Source organism: Stomoxys calcitrans, chromosome 5, assembly GCF_963082655.1.
Source record: "Stomoxys calcitrans chromosome 5, idStoCalc2.1, whole genome shotgun sequence".
NCBI classification, from domain to species: domain Eukaryota; kingdom Metazoa; phylum Arthropoda; class Insecta; order Diptera; family Muscidae; genus Stomoxys; species Stomoxys calcitrans.
The window spans coordinates 117,925,627-117,943,543 of NC_081556.1; the positions used below are offsets into that span (position 1 = coordinate 117,925,627).

The 17,917-nt window shown below is 42.5% G+C and overlaps 1 protein-coding gene across 3 annotated transcripts; it reads left to right on the plus strand.

Annotated features, from left to right (window-relative positions):
• Nucleotides 1–2,448: 2,448 nt before the first annotated feature.
• LOC106082780 (transient receptor potential cation channel protein painless-like) lies at nucleotides 2,449–17,484 on the plus strand. 3 transcript variants are annotated; one of them, XM_013245512.2, is made up of 3 exons: nucleotides 2,449–2,543; nucleotides 14,734–16,846; nucleotides 16,924–17,484. In XM_013245512.2, the coding sequence occupies exons 2-3, from the start codon at nucleotides 14,756–14,758 to the stop codon at nucleotides 17,368–17,370; spliced, it is 2,538 nt and encodes an 845-aa protein (XP_013100966.2). In that variant the 5' UTR covers nucleotides 2,449–2,543; nucleotides 14,734–14,755; the 3' UTR covers nucleotides 17,371–17,484. The 3 variants fall into 3 exon arrangements, with proteins under 3 accessions (XP_013100966.2, XP_013100967.2, XP_013100968.2); XM_013245513.2 differs by having other exon boundaries at nucleotides 14,746–16,846; XM_013245514.2 differs by lacking the exon at nucleotides 2,449–2,543 and adding an exon at nucleotides 14,346–14,682 and having other exon boundaries at nucleotides 14,746–16,846.
• The last annotated feature ends 433 nt before the right edge of the window (nucleotides 17,485–17,917 follow it).

Genomic DNA, 17,917 nt, shown 5'->3' on the forward strand with positions numbered 1-17,917 from the left:
GATGACTCCAAGGGACTTCTGCAGCAGTGCCGGTATAATTTCGTCAGGACCGGCCGACTTAAATGGCCGGAAAGTGCGGACCGCCCACGCTATCTTCTTCTCGTCCATGATGTCCCTGATGAGGTCATCCATTAGGACCGCATGTGTAGGTATTGGTATGTCCTGATCGCCGATCGCTTCCTGGCTGCCTGAGAAATGAACCTCCATCAGGAGTTCAACTGTCTCCTGTCCACTCTCAGTGTAAGTCCCGTCCTCCATCCTCAGGGAGTTAGGCGTGATGGGATCCTTCGAGAGCACTTTGCGCTACCTAGAGGCCTCACTGGTGCTTTCCAATTCCCCACAAAAATTTCGCCCAAGAACTCTTCTTCGCCTTTCTCGTCTCCTTCTTGAACTTGCTAAGGGTTTCATAATACTCGTCCTTGCCCTCTGCCGTATTCTCCCTCTTGGCCTTGTTAAAAAGTCTGAGCACCTTCAGTTCCAGTGACCACCATGACTGGCTGGTTTTGCGTCGCGGTAGTCTTTCGGGTCATGCCTTCAAAAAGGCCTCGTTCAGGCATCCCGTGACAAGATCGACTGCGGTCTCCAGTTCCCTCCCCAAGGGGGGTCCTCCAGAGGCCCCCTAGGGGGTCCCAATTTCCGCATCTGTTCCCTCAACTTCTCCCTGTCGGTCCTCCTTGGGTTTCTGTATGGCACCTTTCTCCTCCTCTCGTGCCCGACCCGAAAACATATCCTATAGTGATCCGAAAAGGAGCACTCGGTGGAAACGTTCTCCCTCTTGGCCTTGTTAAAAAGTCTGAGCACCTTCAGTTCCGGTAACCATTACCGGTAACCGGTACTCTTTCGGGTCATACCTTCAAAAAGGCCTCGTTCAGGCATCTCGTGACAAGATCAACTGTGGTCTCCAGTTCCCTCCCCAAGGGGGGTCCTCCAGAGGCCCCCTAGGGGGTCCCAATTTCCGCATCTGTTCCCTGAACTTCTCCCAGTCGGTCCTTCTCGGGTTTCTGTATGGCACCCTCCTCCCCCTCTCGTGCTCGACCCTAAAACATCCTATAGTGATCCGAAAAGGAGCACTCGGTGGAAACGTTCTCCCTCATGGCCTTGTTAAAAAGTCTGAGTACCTTCAGTTCCGGTGACCACCATGATTGACTGGTTTTGCGTGGCGGTACTCTTTCGGGTCATGCCTTCAAAAAGGCCTCGTTCAGGCATCCCGTGACAAGATCGACTGCGGTCTCCAGTTCCCTCCCCTAGGGGGGTCCTCCAGAGGCCCCCTAGAGGGTCCCAATTTCTGCATCTGTTCCCTGAACTTCTCCCAGTCGGTCCTTCTCGGGTTTCTGTACGGCACCCACCTGCCCCTCTCGTGATCGACCCTAAAACCTCCTATAGTGATCCGAAAAGGAGCACTCGGTGGAAACGTTCCAGTCCAAAACCTTCATTGAGTCACTATTCGTCACAAGTGTTATATCTATGACCTGTTCCCTGATCCGGTTGTAGAAAGTATGGGCGTTTCCACTATTGCATACAACTATGCCCGTGGATAAAATGTAATCAAAAAGTGACTCACCTCTTGCATTGGTATCCGTGCTTCCCCAGAGCCTGTGGTGTGCATTGGCGTCACCTCCTAGCACAAGGTCATGCCCCTTCCCCTCGCACCAACCAACCAGGGCTCGGTCTGTGTCTGAAGGGGTGGGGGGGTTAGGGTTTGTTTGTCCACATTGCGGGGTCTCTCCAAGACCACTACCGTTAGGTCTTCATCGCTGAAACGAGAAATCTGAGTAAGGTTCAAATCCCTACTGGCCACGATACAGCTTCTAATTTCATGGAAATCGGTTCAGATTTAGATATATCTCTGATATACGTATATCGCCCGATTTTCACTTTTATAGCCTCTGCATTCGCATTGATTGACCAATCTTGCCAAGAAAAATTGCACAGCGCTTTCCTCGGCGACTACCACAATATCTGGGGAGTTTGCTTGAAACCGGTTCAGATTTAGACACAGCTCCCTTATATATGTACGCCAGTTTTTGGGTAATTTGCAATAATGTTGGAATTAGTCAAGCGTAGTTATTACACATTTGCTCCATTACCCATCTGAAAACATGCATCGAGGTCCATCAAAGTTGGTTCAGTATTGGATATAGCTCCCATATTGTACTTATAGGGTAGGGGTAGGGTAGTATACAGTCGGCACCGCCCGACGTTTGACCTTCCTTAATGGTTTTTTTCAGATATTGTGGGTAATTTACATTACGCACAACTTTTGCCACCCACCCATTACATGGAGATTTTGTATGTGGCCAATAAAAATTTTCAAACGATTTTCTATAAAATATTTTAAGTCCGTTAACCGCAACGATATAGGCACCCATTTTAGTTCGCTCAAAGCCGCAATTAAAAGTTTTTCTTTTGGCTGTTGTACTATTTGTAATTAAATTACATTTCAGTAGACACTGTCGTTTAATCGGTTCATAACACTGTGGAGAAAACTTGGATTTAAACCGCCACTATCAAAAAAGAAGAAATACCAAAATATTTTGTAAAAGGTGAACCAAAAAGTTGTAATATTTTTAATACAAAGAGAGAGAGAGAGAGAGAGAGGAATTTGTGAAAAAATTATGTATAGTCAAAAGTTTTGCGGGATCGAATCATGTGTACTCCATAAGAGTTGCAAAGTTCGAAGAGTGTTCTAAGTGTTAATGCGATTAAGACGAAAGTTGTTGTGGTTTTTTTTGTCACGAGGAATTTATAGATGAGCACTGTGACAACTGTCTGCTAAGCTGGTGAAAATGTTCCATTTACTAAAAGTGCATTCTCACAGGCAAAGAGAAGGAAAAGTTCTCTTTTTACACTAAAACATTTAAAAACGTATTATTTGGATACCAACTAACATGGATATATATTTTGTTGCCCAAAAAGTAATTGCGGATATTTTAAAAGAAAATAAATGCATTTTTAATAAAACTTAGAATAAACTTTAATCAAATATACTTTTTTTACACTTTTTTTCTAAAGCAAGCTAAAAGTAACAGCTGATAACTGTCAGAAGAAAGAATGCAAGAATACAGAGTCACAAGCTGTGAAAAAATTTGTCAACACCGACTATATGAAAAATCCGCAATTACTTTTTGGGCCACCCAATATAAGGCTGCCCATGCATGTTATCAATTACTAAGCTATTGTGATTTTAGACGACATGGAAGTGAGAGCAGAGACAAAGGAGGATATGTTGAGGTTTTGGATGAAACCCCATTATCCATGGGATACGAAGGGATTCACGGAGACGCCGGAATCTTGTACCATTGACGTTGATCAAAGGTTTATAATAACGGAATTTATGGTGAAGGAATCCTTGTGGAGCTTCAAACCATTTCAGTCACCCGGACCTGATGGAATTTTTTCGGCGTTACTACAGAAAGAGGCAGACTATCTAAGGCCTCGTCTGGCCAAAATTTTCACAGCGTGCCTAGGACTTGCGTATACTCCGAAAGCCTGGCAGGAGGCAAGGGTGGTGTTTATATCCAAGCCCGGCAAGGCAAGTTATGCGACACCAAAGGCCTACAGACCCATAAGCCTTACGCCCCTTCTACTCCAAACCATGGAACGTATTGTGGACACCATGATAAAGAGTAGGACATCCAGCGGACTGCTCAAATACAAACAGCATGCCTATGTCAGGGGAGGTTGGCGAAGACTGTCCTACACGAGGTTGTGCATAAAATAAAAGAATCCTTCGATGCCAAAACGTACACCCTGGCGGTATGCATTGACATCGAAGGGGCTTTTAGCAATGTGCGGACCGACACACTGATCCAATCCTTAGACCAGTACCGGGTGGACCCGGTCCTTACCGACTGGATAAACCATATGCTAAGGAACATGTGGATAAGGCACGACACAGGGGGGCATTTTATCGCCACTCCTATGGGTGACCACCATAAATGACCTATTACGGATGCTGACTGAGGAGGGATTTGAACCCGTCTGCTACGAAGACGACGTTATAATACTTCTAAGTGGTAAGGATTCGAACGAGCTATGCAGAAGGGCCGAAAGGGTCTTGCATATGACATATAACTGGGCTAGACCCAGAGGTCTCAATGTTAACCCAGAGAAGACTGAAATATGCCTGTTCACGAGGAAGACGAAGGTGGGCCAATTTAACGCACCACGTTTCCTCAATAAGACGATTTCAATATTTGACATAGTCATATACTTAGGTGTGATCTTGGACCGGAAACCGAATTCGAAGTGTCACATTCAGGAGCGTACTGAGAAGGCTTAGAGATGCTGGGCACTATGTAGACGGGCCGTAGGCTCGAAATGGCCGTAGGCTACAGGAGCGTGATTAGACCAATACTTACTTAAGCCTCAGTAGTTTGGGGGACTGCTATGACCATACAACAGGTTCAGAGTCCATGTTGTCTTGGCATAGGCGGAGCGTGAGAACCACGCCCACTAGGTCACTGGAGACTATTCTAGATATCCAATTCATTGACATACAGATTAAGTGTAAGGCAGCCACTGCGGCTATGAGACTTAAGGCGATGGGAGAATGGATTGAGGATGGGAGCAGCTCATACCATCGCGGTATAATCGTGGCGAAGATAGGAAACCTGAAAGGAAGGGAAAAGGTTTCCGATCGGATACCTGAGATGAACCTTGAAGTCAAGTGCGAGGCCTTGCTACCATCGGCACAGTCTTGGATTAACAGAGCTCTAGTATTGTCATCTGTAAGATCATGTTACACGGATAGATCAAAGCTGGAGGACAGTGTGGGCCTGGGGGTTTACATTGAGAACCCAAGGACTGAGATCTCTTTTAGACTGCCTGACCATAATACGGTGTTGCAGGCGGAAATCCAGGCGATCACGGAATGCGTGAAGTGGTGTGGTGCTAACGCGAGGACTTCGAGTGTGAACATCTTAACCAACAGTAAAATTGCCATAAGGGCGATAACTAGCGGGACGGTAAGGTCACGAACAGTCTTGCAGTGTATGAAGGAGATTAACGCCTTCTCTGAGGATGGCAAAATCCGCAACGTTTGGGTGCCGGGCCATGAAAGGGCAGACGATTTGGCCAAAGGCCAAAGGACTGCCGTCAATAAACTTGGTTAACCCGAAGCCTTTCGGCTTGACGAAGTCCGAGTTAAGGGAGTGGGGGACGAATGCGCATGCAACATTGTGGAACAGCGAAACTGTCGGTAGGACGGCGAAAATACTGTGGGGCGATTCTGTTCGTGAGAAGACGAGGCTATTACTGAAAGGAAGTAAGAAGGTGGTCAGCATAGCTATTGGTATCACAACGGGACACTTAGGACTACGAGCTCACTTATGTAAATTCGGTGCGGCAAGTGACAGCATGTGTTGGGCATGCGGGGAAGATGATGTTAGAACATTTCCTACGTCATTGCCCGGCTTTCGTATCTAACAAATACCGGCACTTAGGTGGAGACCCAACACCACACATGAACCAACTTTGGGGAGTGGTATTGAAAACAATTAAGGATTTTGTAAGTAGCACGGTTAGAGGTTACTTTCTATTTTTAGAGGTTACTTTCTAGTTTCTAGAGTGCAAAACATGCCTATTACTGGCTTAGGTGTATGTCCATAGTGGCATGGGGATTAATATCTGCACCCTCTTTTCAACCTTACCTGACCTAACCTAACCCATGGTGATTTTAGGTCACTATTTGGACGAAATTGAGCAGAGCTTTCCAGATTGTTAAAATAAAATTGCATGCCAAATAACGTGCAAATCTGTTGAAAATTGTAGCAACTGTGCCCTATTAGTGTAAGTCCGGCGTTATATATGAAAATGGAAGCTAAATATAAATCTGAAGCGATTTCACCATAATTGACAGCGTTGATTTTTGAGATAAGAAATTGATATGTGGAAAATTTTCGTGATGATTGGATAATAAATGCGACCTCTACATTGATTTACAAAAAAACAAAAAGTGAAAAATTCAAACAATATCTCTCTTGTTTTCGGAGATATTTAAAATTTTTTTTTTTATACCCTCCACCATAGGATGGGGGTAAACTAATTACGCCTTTCCGTTTGTAGGTAAGGCTCAGACTCACTTAGACATTTTCGTCCATTGTGATTCCATAGGAACAGGAGAAGGAAGATGTCTTCTAGCTTCTACCGTTAAACCGTCTAAATCGCTTTAAAAGTCCCACAACTTGCGACTGTTCACATCCGAAATGAGAACCTAAAGTGTAATTCTTCTGACAGCTAGTGCGGGACAAACACACAACTGATGTTCTATAGTCTCTTCTTCTTCGATGTCTTCACAGCTTCTGCAAAAGCCGTTGCTGGCAACCCTTAGTATGACAGCATGTTTTCCGATTAGATAGTTAGACCTGTCATGACGGACACAATGACTGAGGCGTCTGTTTGTAACCACTTACAGCAAAGCAGTAGACCTCTTCAAGTCTAGATGAGGCCACATATTTTTGGAATGCTCACAGCCCCCTCTTTGTGACCATCTGTCATTGGTTGTCTTTCGGGCCTGACCCTGAATGCATTAGCTTACATGTGGCTAGAGGCATACCCATAGATTCCAGTTCCCCTGGAATGTGTAAGGTTGATCCTAGTCTCACAAGCTCGTCTGCTTTACAATTCGCAAGGAAATCTCTATAGCCCGGCACCCAGAACAGGTGAATTTTGAACTGTCCAGCCATCTCGTTGAGAGATCTGCAACAGTCAAGGGCGTTTTTTGAATTCATAAATACCTTGTCCAGGTATTTATGGCAGCTGTCATTATTGCAATATATTCCCCACTTTTTTAATCTCAAGGATCTTCGCATGATGACCGGTTTACCTTGTCGATATGATCAGTCCTGGTTGCTCGGACTATACCCCAAAGCTCAACTGATTGTCTAGTTTGAAACCTTCCGTATAAAAGTCTATGTAACTTCTATAACCAGGAATATTGTAGTTCCAATGGGGTCTATCAGGAATCGTGGTTCAGAATTTTTTATTATTAAACGGCTCATTCGACAGTTTATCAATCATAACAAATTGCCCGTAGCTGACACATGGCCAAAAAGCCACGCATCAGTGGTCAAAGCAATTTGTCTAGCCACCATGTCCGGAGGCATTAGGTGTGGCATTAAATTCAGTGCATCGAATGGTGTCGTCATCAGTGCGGCTGTGATGCACAAACAAGCCATCCTTTGGATCCGGTTAAGTATTGAGCTGTAGGTGGACCTTTGAAGCGCCGTCCACCAAACCACAACACCATATGGCATTATAGGTCTGACAACTGCAGTATATACCCAATGCATGACACGCAGTCTAAACCCCCAACTTTTGCCAATGGCTCTCTTTTAGGTTTATAGGGCAAGAGTTGTCTTTTTTGTCCTTTCCAAAATGTTGGATTTGAAGTTCAATCTTCTGTCCAGCAAAATACCCAGGTATTTTGCGCTTTCTGTAAATGGAACAATGTAGGCAACTTGTATCTCCTGCTGAAAAGAGCTACTTCTGTCTTGCACGGATTTATACCGAGAACACTTTCGGTAGCCCACTTCGCTGTTGCACATAGAGCTTGCTGAAGTTTATCTCTTAGAGTGCTGGGAAACCTCCCCTAATCGCAATTGCCACGTCATCAGCATACGCGACCACTTTGACACCTTTTTTCTTCCAGAGACAATAATATATTGTTAATGGCTTTATTGGAAAGTAGAGGAGGCAGTACAAGCCATAATTTAGATCCGGTTATGTATTGAGCAGTAGGTGGATTTTTGAAGCGCCGTCCACCAGACCACAACACCATATAGCATAATAGGTCGGACAACTGCAGTATATAGCCAATGCATGAAAGGCGGTCTAAATCGCCAACTTTTGTCATTGCCTCTCTTGCAGGTGTATAGGGCAGGAGTTACCTTTGTTGGATTTAAAGTTCAAATTCCAAAATGTTGGATTTAAAGTTAAAATTCTTGTCCAGCAAAATACCCAGGTATTTTGCACTTTCAGTGAATGGAACATTCTCTTTTCCCAAGGAGACAGGTGCCACTGTAGCAACTTGTATCTCCTGCTGAAAAGAACTACTCCTGTCATGCACGGATTTATACCTGGAACACTTTCGGTAGCCCACTTCGCTGTTGCACATAGAGCTTGCTGAAGTATATCTCTTAGAGTGCTGGGAAACTTTCACCTAGCCGCAACTACCTCGTCATCAGCATACGCGACAAAAATATATTGTAAATGGCTATATTCCAAAGTAGGGGATACTCCTTGAGACGTTCCTCTGCTGATCTATATTTTTATACCCTCCACCATAGGATGGGGGGTATACTAATTTCGTCATTCTGTTTGTAACTACTCGAAATATTCGTCTGAGACCCCATAAGGTATATATATTCTTGATCGTCGCGAAATTTTATGTCGATCTAGCCATGTCCGTCCGTCCGTCCGTCTGTCTGTCGAAAGCACGCTAACTTTCAAAGGAGTAGAGCTAGCCGCTTGAAATTTTGCACAAATACTTCTCATTAGTGTAGGTCGGTTGGTATTGTAAATGGGCCATATCGGTCCATGTTTTGATATAGCTGCCATATAAACCGATCTTGGGTCTTGACTTCTTGAACCTCTAGAAGGGGCAAATCTTATCCCATTGGAATGAAATTTTGCACGACCTATTTTGTTATTATATCCAACAATTGTGCCAAGTATGGTTTAAATCGGTCCATAACCTGATATAGTTGCCATATAAACCGATCTGGGATCTTGACTTCTTGAGCCTCTAGAGTGCGCAATTCTTATCCGATTTGAATGAAATTTTGCACGACGTGTTTTGGTATGATATCCAACAATTGTGCCAAGTATGGTTTAAATCGGTTCATAATCTGGTATAGCTGTCATATAAATCGATCTGGGGTTTTGATTTCTTGAGCCTCTAGAGGGCACAATTATCGTCCGATTTAACTTAATTTTTGCACGTAGTGTTTTGTTATTACTTTCAACAACTGTGCTAAGTATGATTCAAATCGGTTCATAATCTGGTATAGCTGTCATATAAACCGATATTGGATCTTGACTTCTTGAGCCAATTGAGGGCGCAATTCTTATCCGATTTGGCTGAAATTTTGCATGAGGTGTTTTGTTATAACTTCCAATAACTGTGCTAAGTATGGCGTAAATCGATATAGAACCTGATATAGCTGCCATATAAACCGATCTGGGATCTTGACTTCTTGAACCTCTAGAGGGCGCAATTCTCATCCGATTTGGCTGAAATTTCGTACAAGGGCTATTCTCATGACCTTCAACATACGTGTCTAGTATGGTCTGAATCGATCAAAAGCTTGATACAGCTCTTATATAAACCTATCTCCCGATTTTGCTTCTTGAGCCCCTACAAGGCGTAATTCTTATCCGAATGAACTGAAATACTACACAATGACTTCTACAATGTCAATCAGCATTCATTTATGGTCCGAATCGGACTATAACTTGATATAGCTCCAATAGGATAACAGTTCTTATTCAATATTCTATGTTTGTCTAAAAAGAGATACCGCGCATAGAACTCGACAAATGCGATCAATGGTGGAGGGTATATAAGATTCGGCCCGGCCGAACTTAGCACGATCTAACTTGTTAGATCTACATATCCCAAGCCTGCCTTTATGCCTTTTTTAGTAAGCAAGTTATTAATAAACTTTTTTAAGGTAGTGTTGATGCCTAGAAACTCCAACTCCTTCACAATTGACTTCGGTTTTACATTATTGAGAGCAACTTCAATGTCTTGAAATGCTACCATTGTATATTCCTTGACAGCGAGAGAACCCTCTTTGTAGTCGACTAGTTCGTGAAGGACTTGCTCTTAGTATATGCATGCTGTTGCCGAGACAGGCGATTTCCAGGGATCTTTGCCCTAAGGTATTTTTCTATCCTCCTCTCTACAGTCTTCAGCATAAAAGATGACAGACTTATAGAATGAAAATCTTTCAATTTCTTGTGATAAGGTTTTCCTGCTTTTGGAATCAACATTATCTTTGTGTCCATCCCACAGGTATCTGGGGCATGTTGATACAAGCGGAGTATATCTCTCTAATTCAAGAAGACGTTCTATCGGATACAGGTTGTAATTTAACCAATGATAAATCATCAGGGCCTGGTGACTTAAAGGAGTCAAAACTTTTTAGCAAATTCCAAAGAATTTTCAACTCAGACATCATTTCCCCCAATAACCTCCGAAGAATGCATATCAGTGACAACCTCTTTCGGCGTCACGTTCCCGGGAAATGTGAATCAACGAGTAATTCTAGTGTTTCTTCACTAGACATTGTCCGTATATTCTTTGACTTCAGAATATATAAAGCCGTAATACATAGGTCTCGAGGAGAGGGTCTTCTGTAGGCTAAAGATACCTTAGATGTATCCTCCACGGAGCTGCAGAATTCCACCCAGGGTCTGTTCTATGTCTTTCTCAGCTCGCCTTATAGATTACCCTATCGTGTGGTGCCTCTGTGGCCTTCGCCCTATTAAAAAGTTTCCTGCTGCTCTACCTTAGACCAACCAGTTCTGGGGCCCACCACTTCAGTCGCTGTGTGACTCTTGACTTGGCTTTAGCGCATGCTAACACTAGTCAGTCATTTAGGGCCTTCGTGATAGCTATATTCAACTATGATCCGATCTTGATCTTGGAGGCCAACGTAGCGCAGAATTTAGCATTTGGAGCAATGAGCTGTTTAAGACACCTCGACAAACGTATTCGATAGGCATCAGATTAGAAAATATTTGTCTATTAAGGCCTGATAAAGGAAAAGTCTAAAAGACTTAGCAATAAGTATAGGATTGGTTGTTCAGAGTATATATCTTGGTATACTTCAATCTTTGACTTAAATCCATTCGTGTAGGTGCATATTTTATATCAGTCATCCGTGCTTAATTACAACACCACAACAATTTGCATTTTGTGTACTTTTATATAAATTCTATGGTTCATCGTAGTGACCACAAAAATACTTTGGAGGGAAGGCCCTTACAAAAATAAACAGTAGACTTAAGTTATTTTAGAACAAAACTTTTCAAATTCTATCGTAGATCGTGGTTATTACAAACGTATGGTGTGGCTTACACATATACACAGAAAAAAAAAGTTGGCCGAAAATCAAAGATTTTCCTTATTCGTAGGATATTAGCAATGAAAACGAGCCAAGAAACCAAATCCAAAAAATAACAAGTAAGAGCGTGCTAAGTTCGGCCGGGACGAATCTTATATACCCTCCACCATGGATAGCATTTGTCGAGTTCTTTGCGCGGTATTTCTTTTTATGCAAACAAAGACTAATGAATAAGAACTGTTATGCTATTGGAGCTAAATCAAGATATAGTCCGATTCGGACCACAAATAAAGTAAATACTGAACATTGTAGAAGTCATTGTGTAATATTTCAGTTCATTCGGATAAGACTTGCTCCCCCTAGAGGCTCATGAAGTCATGATGTAAAATCGGTTTATATGGCAGCTATATCAGGTTATGAACCGATTTGCGCCATATTAAGCACATTTGTTGAAAGTCATAACAAAACACGTCATGCATGATATCAGGTTAATTGGGTGAGAATTGAAGTCAAGACCCAATATAGGTTTATATGCCGGCTATACCAGGCTATGAACCGATGTGGACCATATTAGCACAATTGTTGGAAGTGATAACAAAACACGACATGCATAATATCAGCCAAATCGGGTGAGAATTAAGACCTGTAGAGGCTCAAGAAGTCAAGATCGACGATCGGTTTATATGGCAGCTATACTAGGATATGAACCGATGTAGACCATACTAGCACAGTTGTTGGAAGTGATAACAAAACACGACTTGCATAATATCAGGCAAATCGGGTGAGAATTGCGCCTTCTAGAGGCTCAAAAAGTCAAGATCCACGGTCGGTTTATATGGCAGCTATACCAGGATATGAACAGATTTGAACCATACTTAGCACAGTTGTTGGAAGTGATACCAAAACACCACGAGCAAAATTTCAGTCAAATCGGATGACAATTGCGCCCTCTAGAGGCTCAAGAAGTCAAGACCCAAGATCGGTTTATGTGGCAAATATATAAAAACATGGACCGACCTACACTAATAAAAAGTATTTGTGCAAAATTTCAAGCTCCTAGCTTTACTCCTTCGAAAGTTAGCGTGCTTTCGACAGACAGACGGACGGACTGACGGAAGGAAACGACCAAACGTTTTAAATTTTGATCGCTGATTGATTGTTATTTCACTTCACAGATGACTATCTAATTATCACTTTTTATACCCACCACCGAAGGATGGGGGGTATATTCATTTTGTCATTCCGTTTGCAACACATCGAAATATCCATTTCCGACCCTATAAAGTATATATATTCTTGATCAGCGTAAAAATCTAAGACGATCTAGACATGTCCGTCCGTCTGTCTGTTGAAATCACGCTACAGTCTTTAAAAATAGAGATATTGAGCTGAAATTTTGCACAGATTCTTTTCTTGTCCATAAGCAGGTTAAGTTCGAAGATGGGCTATATCGGACTATATCTTGATATAGCCCCCATATAGACCGATCCTCCGAGTTAGGGTCTTAGGCCCATAAAAGCCACATTTATTATCCGATTTTGTTGAAATTTTGGGCAGTGAGTTGTGTTAGACCCTTCGACATCTTTCGTCAATTTGGCTCAGATCGGTCCAGATTTGGATATAGCTGCCATATAGACCGATCCTCCGGTTAAGGGTTTTAGGCCCACAAAAGCCACATTTATTATCCGATTTTGATGCAATTCGGGACAGTGAATTGTGTTAGGCCCTTCGACATCCTTCGTCAATTTGGCTCAGATCGGTCTAGATTTGGATATAGCTGCCATATAGACCGATCCTCCGATTTAGGGTCTTAGGCCCATAAAAGCCACATTTATTATCCGATTTCGCTGAAATTTGGGACAGTGAGTTGTCTTAGGCCCATCGACATCCTTCGTTAATTTGGCTTAGATCAGTCCAGATTTGAATATAGCTGCCATATAGATCGATCCTCCGATTTATGGTGTAAGGCCCATAAAAGCCACATTCATTATCCGATTTTGCTGAAATTTGGTACAGTGAGTTGTGTTAGGCCTTTTGACATATTTCTTCAATTTGGTCCAGATCGGTTCAGATTTAGATATAGCTGCCATATAGACCGATTTCTTGATTTATGGTTCTGGGCCCAAAAAATGCTCATTTATAGTCCGATGTCGCCGAAATTTGGAACAGTGAGTTAAGTTAAGTCCCTTGACATACTTCTGCAATATCGCACAGATCGGTCCAGATTTGGATATAGCTGCCATATAGACCGATATCTAGGTTTTAGAGTTTGGGGCCATAAAAGACGCATTTATTGTCCGATGTCGCTGAAATTTGACACAGTGAGTTTGGTTAGGCTCTTCGACGTCCGTCCCAGATCGGTCCAGATTTGCATATAGCTGCCATATAGACCGATCTCTCGATTTAAGGTTTAGGGCATTTAGGGTTTAGACATTTATTGTCCGATTTCACTGAAATTTGACACAGTGACTTATGTTAGGCTTTTCGACATGTTTATGCAACTTGGCCCAAATCGGTCCAGATTTGGATATAGCTGCCATGTAGACCGATATCTCGATTTAAAGTCTTGGCCCCATATTCACTGAAATTTCACTAAAATTTGACACAGTGACTTATGTTCGGCTTTTCGACATCCGTGTCGTATATAGTTCAGATCGGTATGAGGTATATGAGTATAAGGTATGAAATTTTCGCCGAATTTTGGTGAAAGGTGGTTTACATATATACCCGAGGTGGTGGGTATCCAAAGTTCGGCCCGGCCGAACTTAACGCCTTTTTACTTGTTTTAACTTTTTATACCCTTCACCATAGGATGGGGGTCTACTAATTTTGTCATTCCGTTTGTAGCACCTCGAAATTTACATCTAAGACCCCATCATGATCATCATGACATTTTAAGTCGATCTAGCCATGTCCGTCCGTCCGTCTGTCGACAGCACACTAACTTTCGAAGGAGTAAAGCTAGTCACTTGACCGACCGACCTACACTTATAAGAAGTATTTTGCACAAATACTTCTTATCAGTGTACGTCGGTTGGGATTGTAAATGGGCCATATCGGTCCATGTTTGGATATAACTGCCATATAAACCGATCTGGGGTCTTGACTTCAGCAGCCTCTAGAGGGCGCAACTCTTATCCAATTTGGTTGAAATTTTGCATAGATCGGTTTGGTAAGACTTGCAACAACTGTGCCAAGTATTGCCAAATCGGTTGATAACCTGATATAGCTGTCATATAAACCAATCTCCCAATTTGACACTCTGGCCACTAGTTGGTATTTTTCGGAGGCCACCGTTGCGCAGAGGATACCATATCCGACTATGACTCCGAACGCTTGGGTTCAAATCCCGGCCTGAACATCAGAAAAAATTTCAGAGGTGGTTTTTCCCTCTCTGAAATGTTGGCAACATTTGTGAGGCATCCTGCCATGTTAAATCTTCTCTACCAAGTGTTGTCGCTATGCGGCACGCCGTTCGGACTCGGCATAAAAAAGGAGGTCCCTTATCATTGAGCTTAAACTTTAATCGGACTGACTCAATGATATGGGAGAAGCATCCTCTGTTGCTTAAACGAGTGTTCATGGGAAACTTCAATTTGGGACGTATGGGGTAACGTATTTCGATTTCTAATTAATACAAAATTCATATTCAAATTTTTAGATCTCTTTATAGGTTTTGAGACATGGAGCTACCTGAAATTGTGATAAACTCTCAGGAATCAATTGACTCGAGCGCAACGCAATCAACTGAATCAAATGAAACGAAGGAAAACCGATTGGCTTATGCATTTCGTAACAGAGACTTGGATAAGTTCGCCCAATACATTTCAATGGGAGATGATCCAGCGGATATGTATGATGATCAGCTTTGTATTTACCATGCCATACTATCGACAGCTGGTAGTGCAGAATATGTGAGGAAATGTCGAGAATGTCCTGTGGTTTATGAGGATAAGTTGGCCAAATGGTCAGTTTTATATGCGGCCAAATCAATGGATGCCAAAATTCTGAAACTAGTTTTGCCCAGTGCATATGTCAATGAAATATGGTGCGATTTTTCGGCATTGCATTATTTAGCTGCCTACAGTACCTCTGACAATGCCAACAGTGTTGTAGAGTGCATGGACCTGTTGCTACAGCATTACGCCATACCGATTTATGCCGATGTTAACAATGATACCCCATTGTCATGCGCAATGAAAAACGTCTACCTCGACTACAAATCCAAACAGAAGATTGTGCAGAAACTTCTCGAAAAGGATCCCGTAAAAAATTCAGCCCTTCGGTCAGAGTTATTGAGTGAATTCAAAGACTTGCAATTCCCTGCTGCTGACATGGAATTGTCATACGATGTGCCACCTTCAAAGTCATGCTGCACACGCGGCGACTGCTGTATGGGTGAGAAAAACGAGAAATTTTTTCTGGCTATCAAGAACCATCACAAGAAGTGTTTTGATCGGCTACTGGAGGAAGGTGCCAACTACATAGAGGCGGGCTACTCCAATATCCGGCCACTGGTGTATGCTCTAATCTGCATCAATAGTTATGCGCTACGCATTCTTTTGGCCAAAGACGATGTTGCAGAGTTTGATCCACATTTCGATGTATTTATGAATTTAGTATTTTGCTATGAGAGAAGCACGCACATTGAAATTTCAGACTTTGGGAAATGTTTGGATGTACTTCTGAAATACCAATGCCTGGACATAAATGATACGGACATGGATGGCCGCACCATAGTGCACTTATCATCACATCTCTCTGATGAGTGTGTGCTGGAGATTTTGAAAAGGGGTAGCTTGTTGGCCATCAAAACGTATGACGGTGAACTTGCCATTAGCAATATCAGACCGAATGTTCTAAATGCCTTCTTTGATAGTCTCATAATCAGGGAAAACGATACGGGTTCTTGGAAAATTACCATGGACTATTCCAATTTCTACTATCGTCCCACAGGCGTTGCGAATGCCAATGCGGACGCGAATTTTGCCACACAAATGGAAATTGTCAAGGCCATAGCAGAGACGGAGACGAATAAAAAATTGTTGGAACACCCGCTTATAACAGTTTTTTTGGATCTAAAATGGAGACAACTCAGTGGCCTGTTCTATCTAAACTTCTGGCTGTATATATTCTTTGTCTGTGCCTGCGTTCCCTATATTCTCTTAAAGTTGGGTAACTACGAAAAATGGTCACAGATCTTCTGTGGTCTCACCGCTTTGGGTGTCAGCTATTTGGTAGTGAGAGAGTGCTTGCAGTTGAAAATTAATTTCCGAAAATATCTGCGTGAGCCAGTGAACTACATGGAATGGTTGCTGATAGCCCTGGTCATAGTGCTCTGCATTAGGAACGACTTTGAGCGGTATACGCTGAATTTGATATGCTCGCTCACCATAATGTTGCTCACCATTGAACTCTTTCAACTGTTGGGCTCCTTGCCCTTCATGTCGCTGGCTTTGCGCATGCACATGTTCCAGATGGTGTTGAAGAGCTTCCTCAAGAATTTTCTACTCTACTCGATTTTTGTGGCGGCCTTCAGTTTGTGTTTCTACATCATGATTGGCCGAAGTGGCGAGGCCAGCGAGGGTTTGAATGGATTCACCAATCCGCCCAAGGCATTTCTCAAATCCTTGGTCATGATGGTGGGAGAATTGGATGCAGGTGAACTGCAGCTTAATGACTATTTTACAACTGCACTATTTTTGGGCTTCGTCTTTGTGGTGACCATCGTTTTGTTCAATTTGATCAATGGTTCTGCCATTCATGACATTTTGGTAAGTTTAATGCCATGCCACACCACTGTACTTAACATTGGCAAGTTAATTTTGTATTTCTTTCTTTTGCCATTTAGGAAATTGAAGAAGATGCCAAAATCAATGAAGCTGAGCAGCGTGTGAAATTATTGACCGCCAACTATGACAATCTGAATACATGGAAATTAAGCTCCTTTAAGCACTTTCAACCTATGCAATCTGATGCAGATGCTGATGCTGATGATGTCAATGTTGGCAAATTAATTCCCAAATTTTTACGCCGCATTTCAATTTATGCCAATAAGGACAAAAAATTTGTGGCAGAGCCCGAATGGTGCATGCATACCAATGAGGGCAAGATTGTCTATTTCCGCAGCAAAAAAGAAAGCGAAAATATTATTCTAGATCATCAAACGATTGAAAATATAATGCAAAGAGTTAGTGATCCCCACAAAACCGAGGATGATGTCAAGCAAATGCGCAAAGAATTGCAAATGGTTAGAGAAAAGCTGAAGGAAATTGCAGACACTTTGAATGCCTGGTAGGATAGTGGCAAAATTTTAACAAACAAAAATAGGTTGTAAGAAAACTTGAAAGAGGTAGTGAAAGCAATAAAAATTACTAGTCAAGAGTAAAATTCGAAAATCTAAAACATTGAACTTCTATGCTCTTTTTATACCCTCCACCACAGGATGGGGGTATACCAATTTCGTCATTCTGTTTGTAACACCTGGAAATATGCGTCTGAGACCCCTTCAAGTATACAAAGTCATGATCGTCAATCTAGCCATGTCCGTCCGTCCATCCGTCCGTCCGTCTGTCTGTCGAAAGCACTCTAACTTTCAGTCGCTTGAAATTTTGCACGAATACTTTTTGTTAAGTGTAGGTCCGTTGGGATTGTAAATGGGCCAACCGGTCCATGTTTTGATATAACTATAGCCATATAAACCGATCTAGGGTTTTGACTTCTTGAGCCCCTATAGGGCTTAATTCTCGTCCCATATGACTGAAATCTTGCACGTAGCATTTTGGTATCACTTCCAACAACTGCGCAAAGTATGGTTCTTGAGCCTCTAGAGGGCGCAATCCTCA

Coding starts and splice junctions, on each gene's coding strand:
- LOC106082780 (XM_013245512.2), top strand. CDS start 14,756: ATGGAGCTACCTGAAATTGTGATAAACTCTCAGGAATCAATTGACTCG. Junction 16,847..16,923: donor CTGCCATTCATGACATTTTG/GTAAGTTTAATG, acceptor TTTGCCATTTAG/GAAATTGAAGAAGATGCCAA.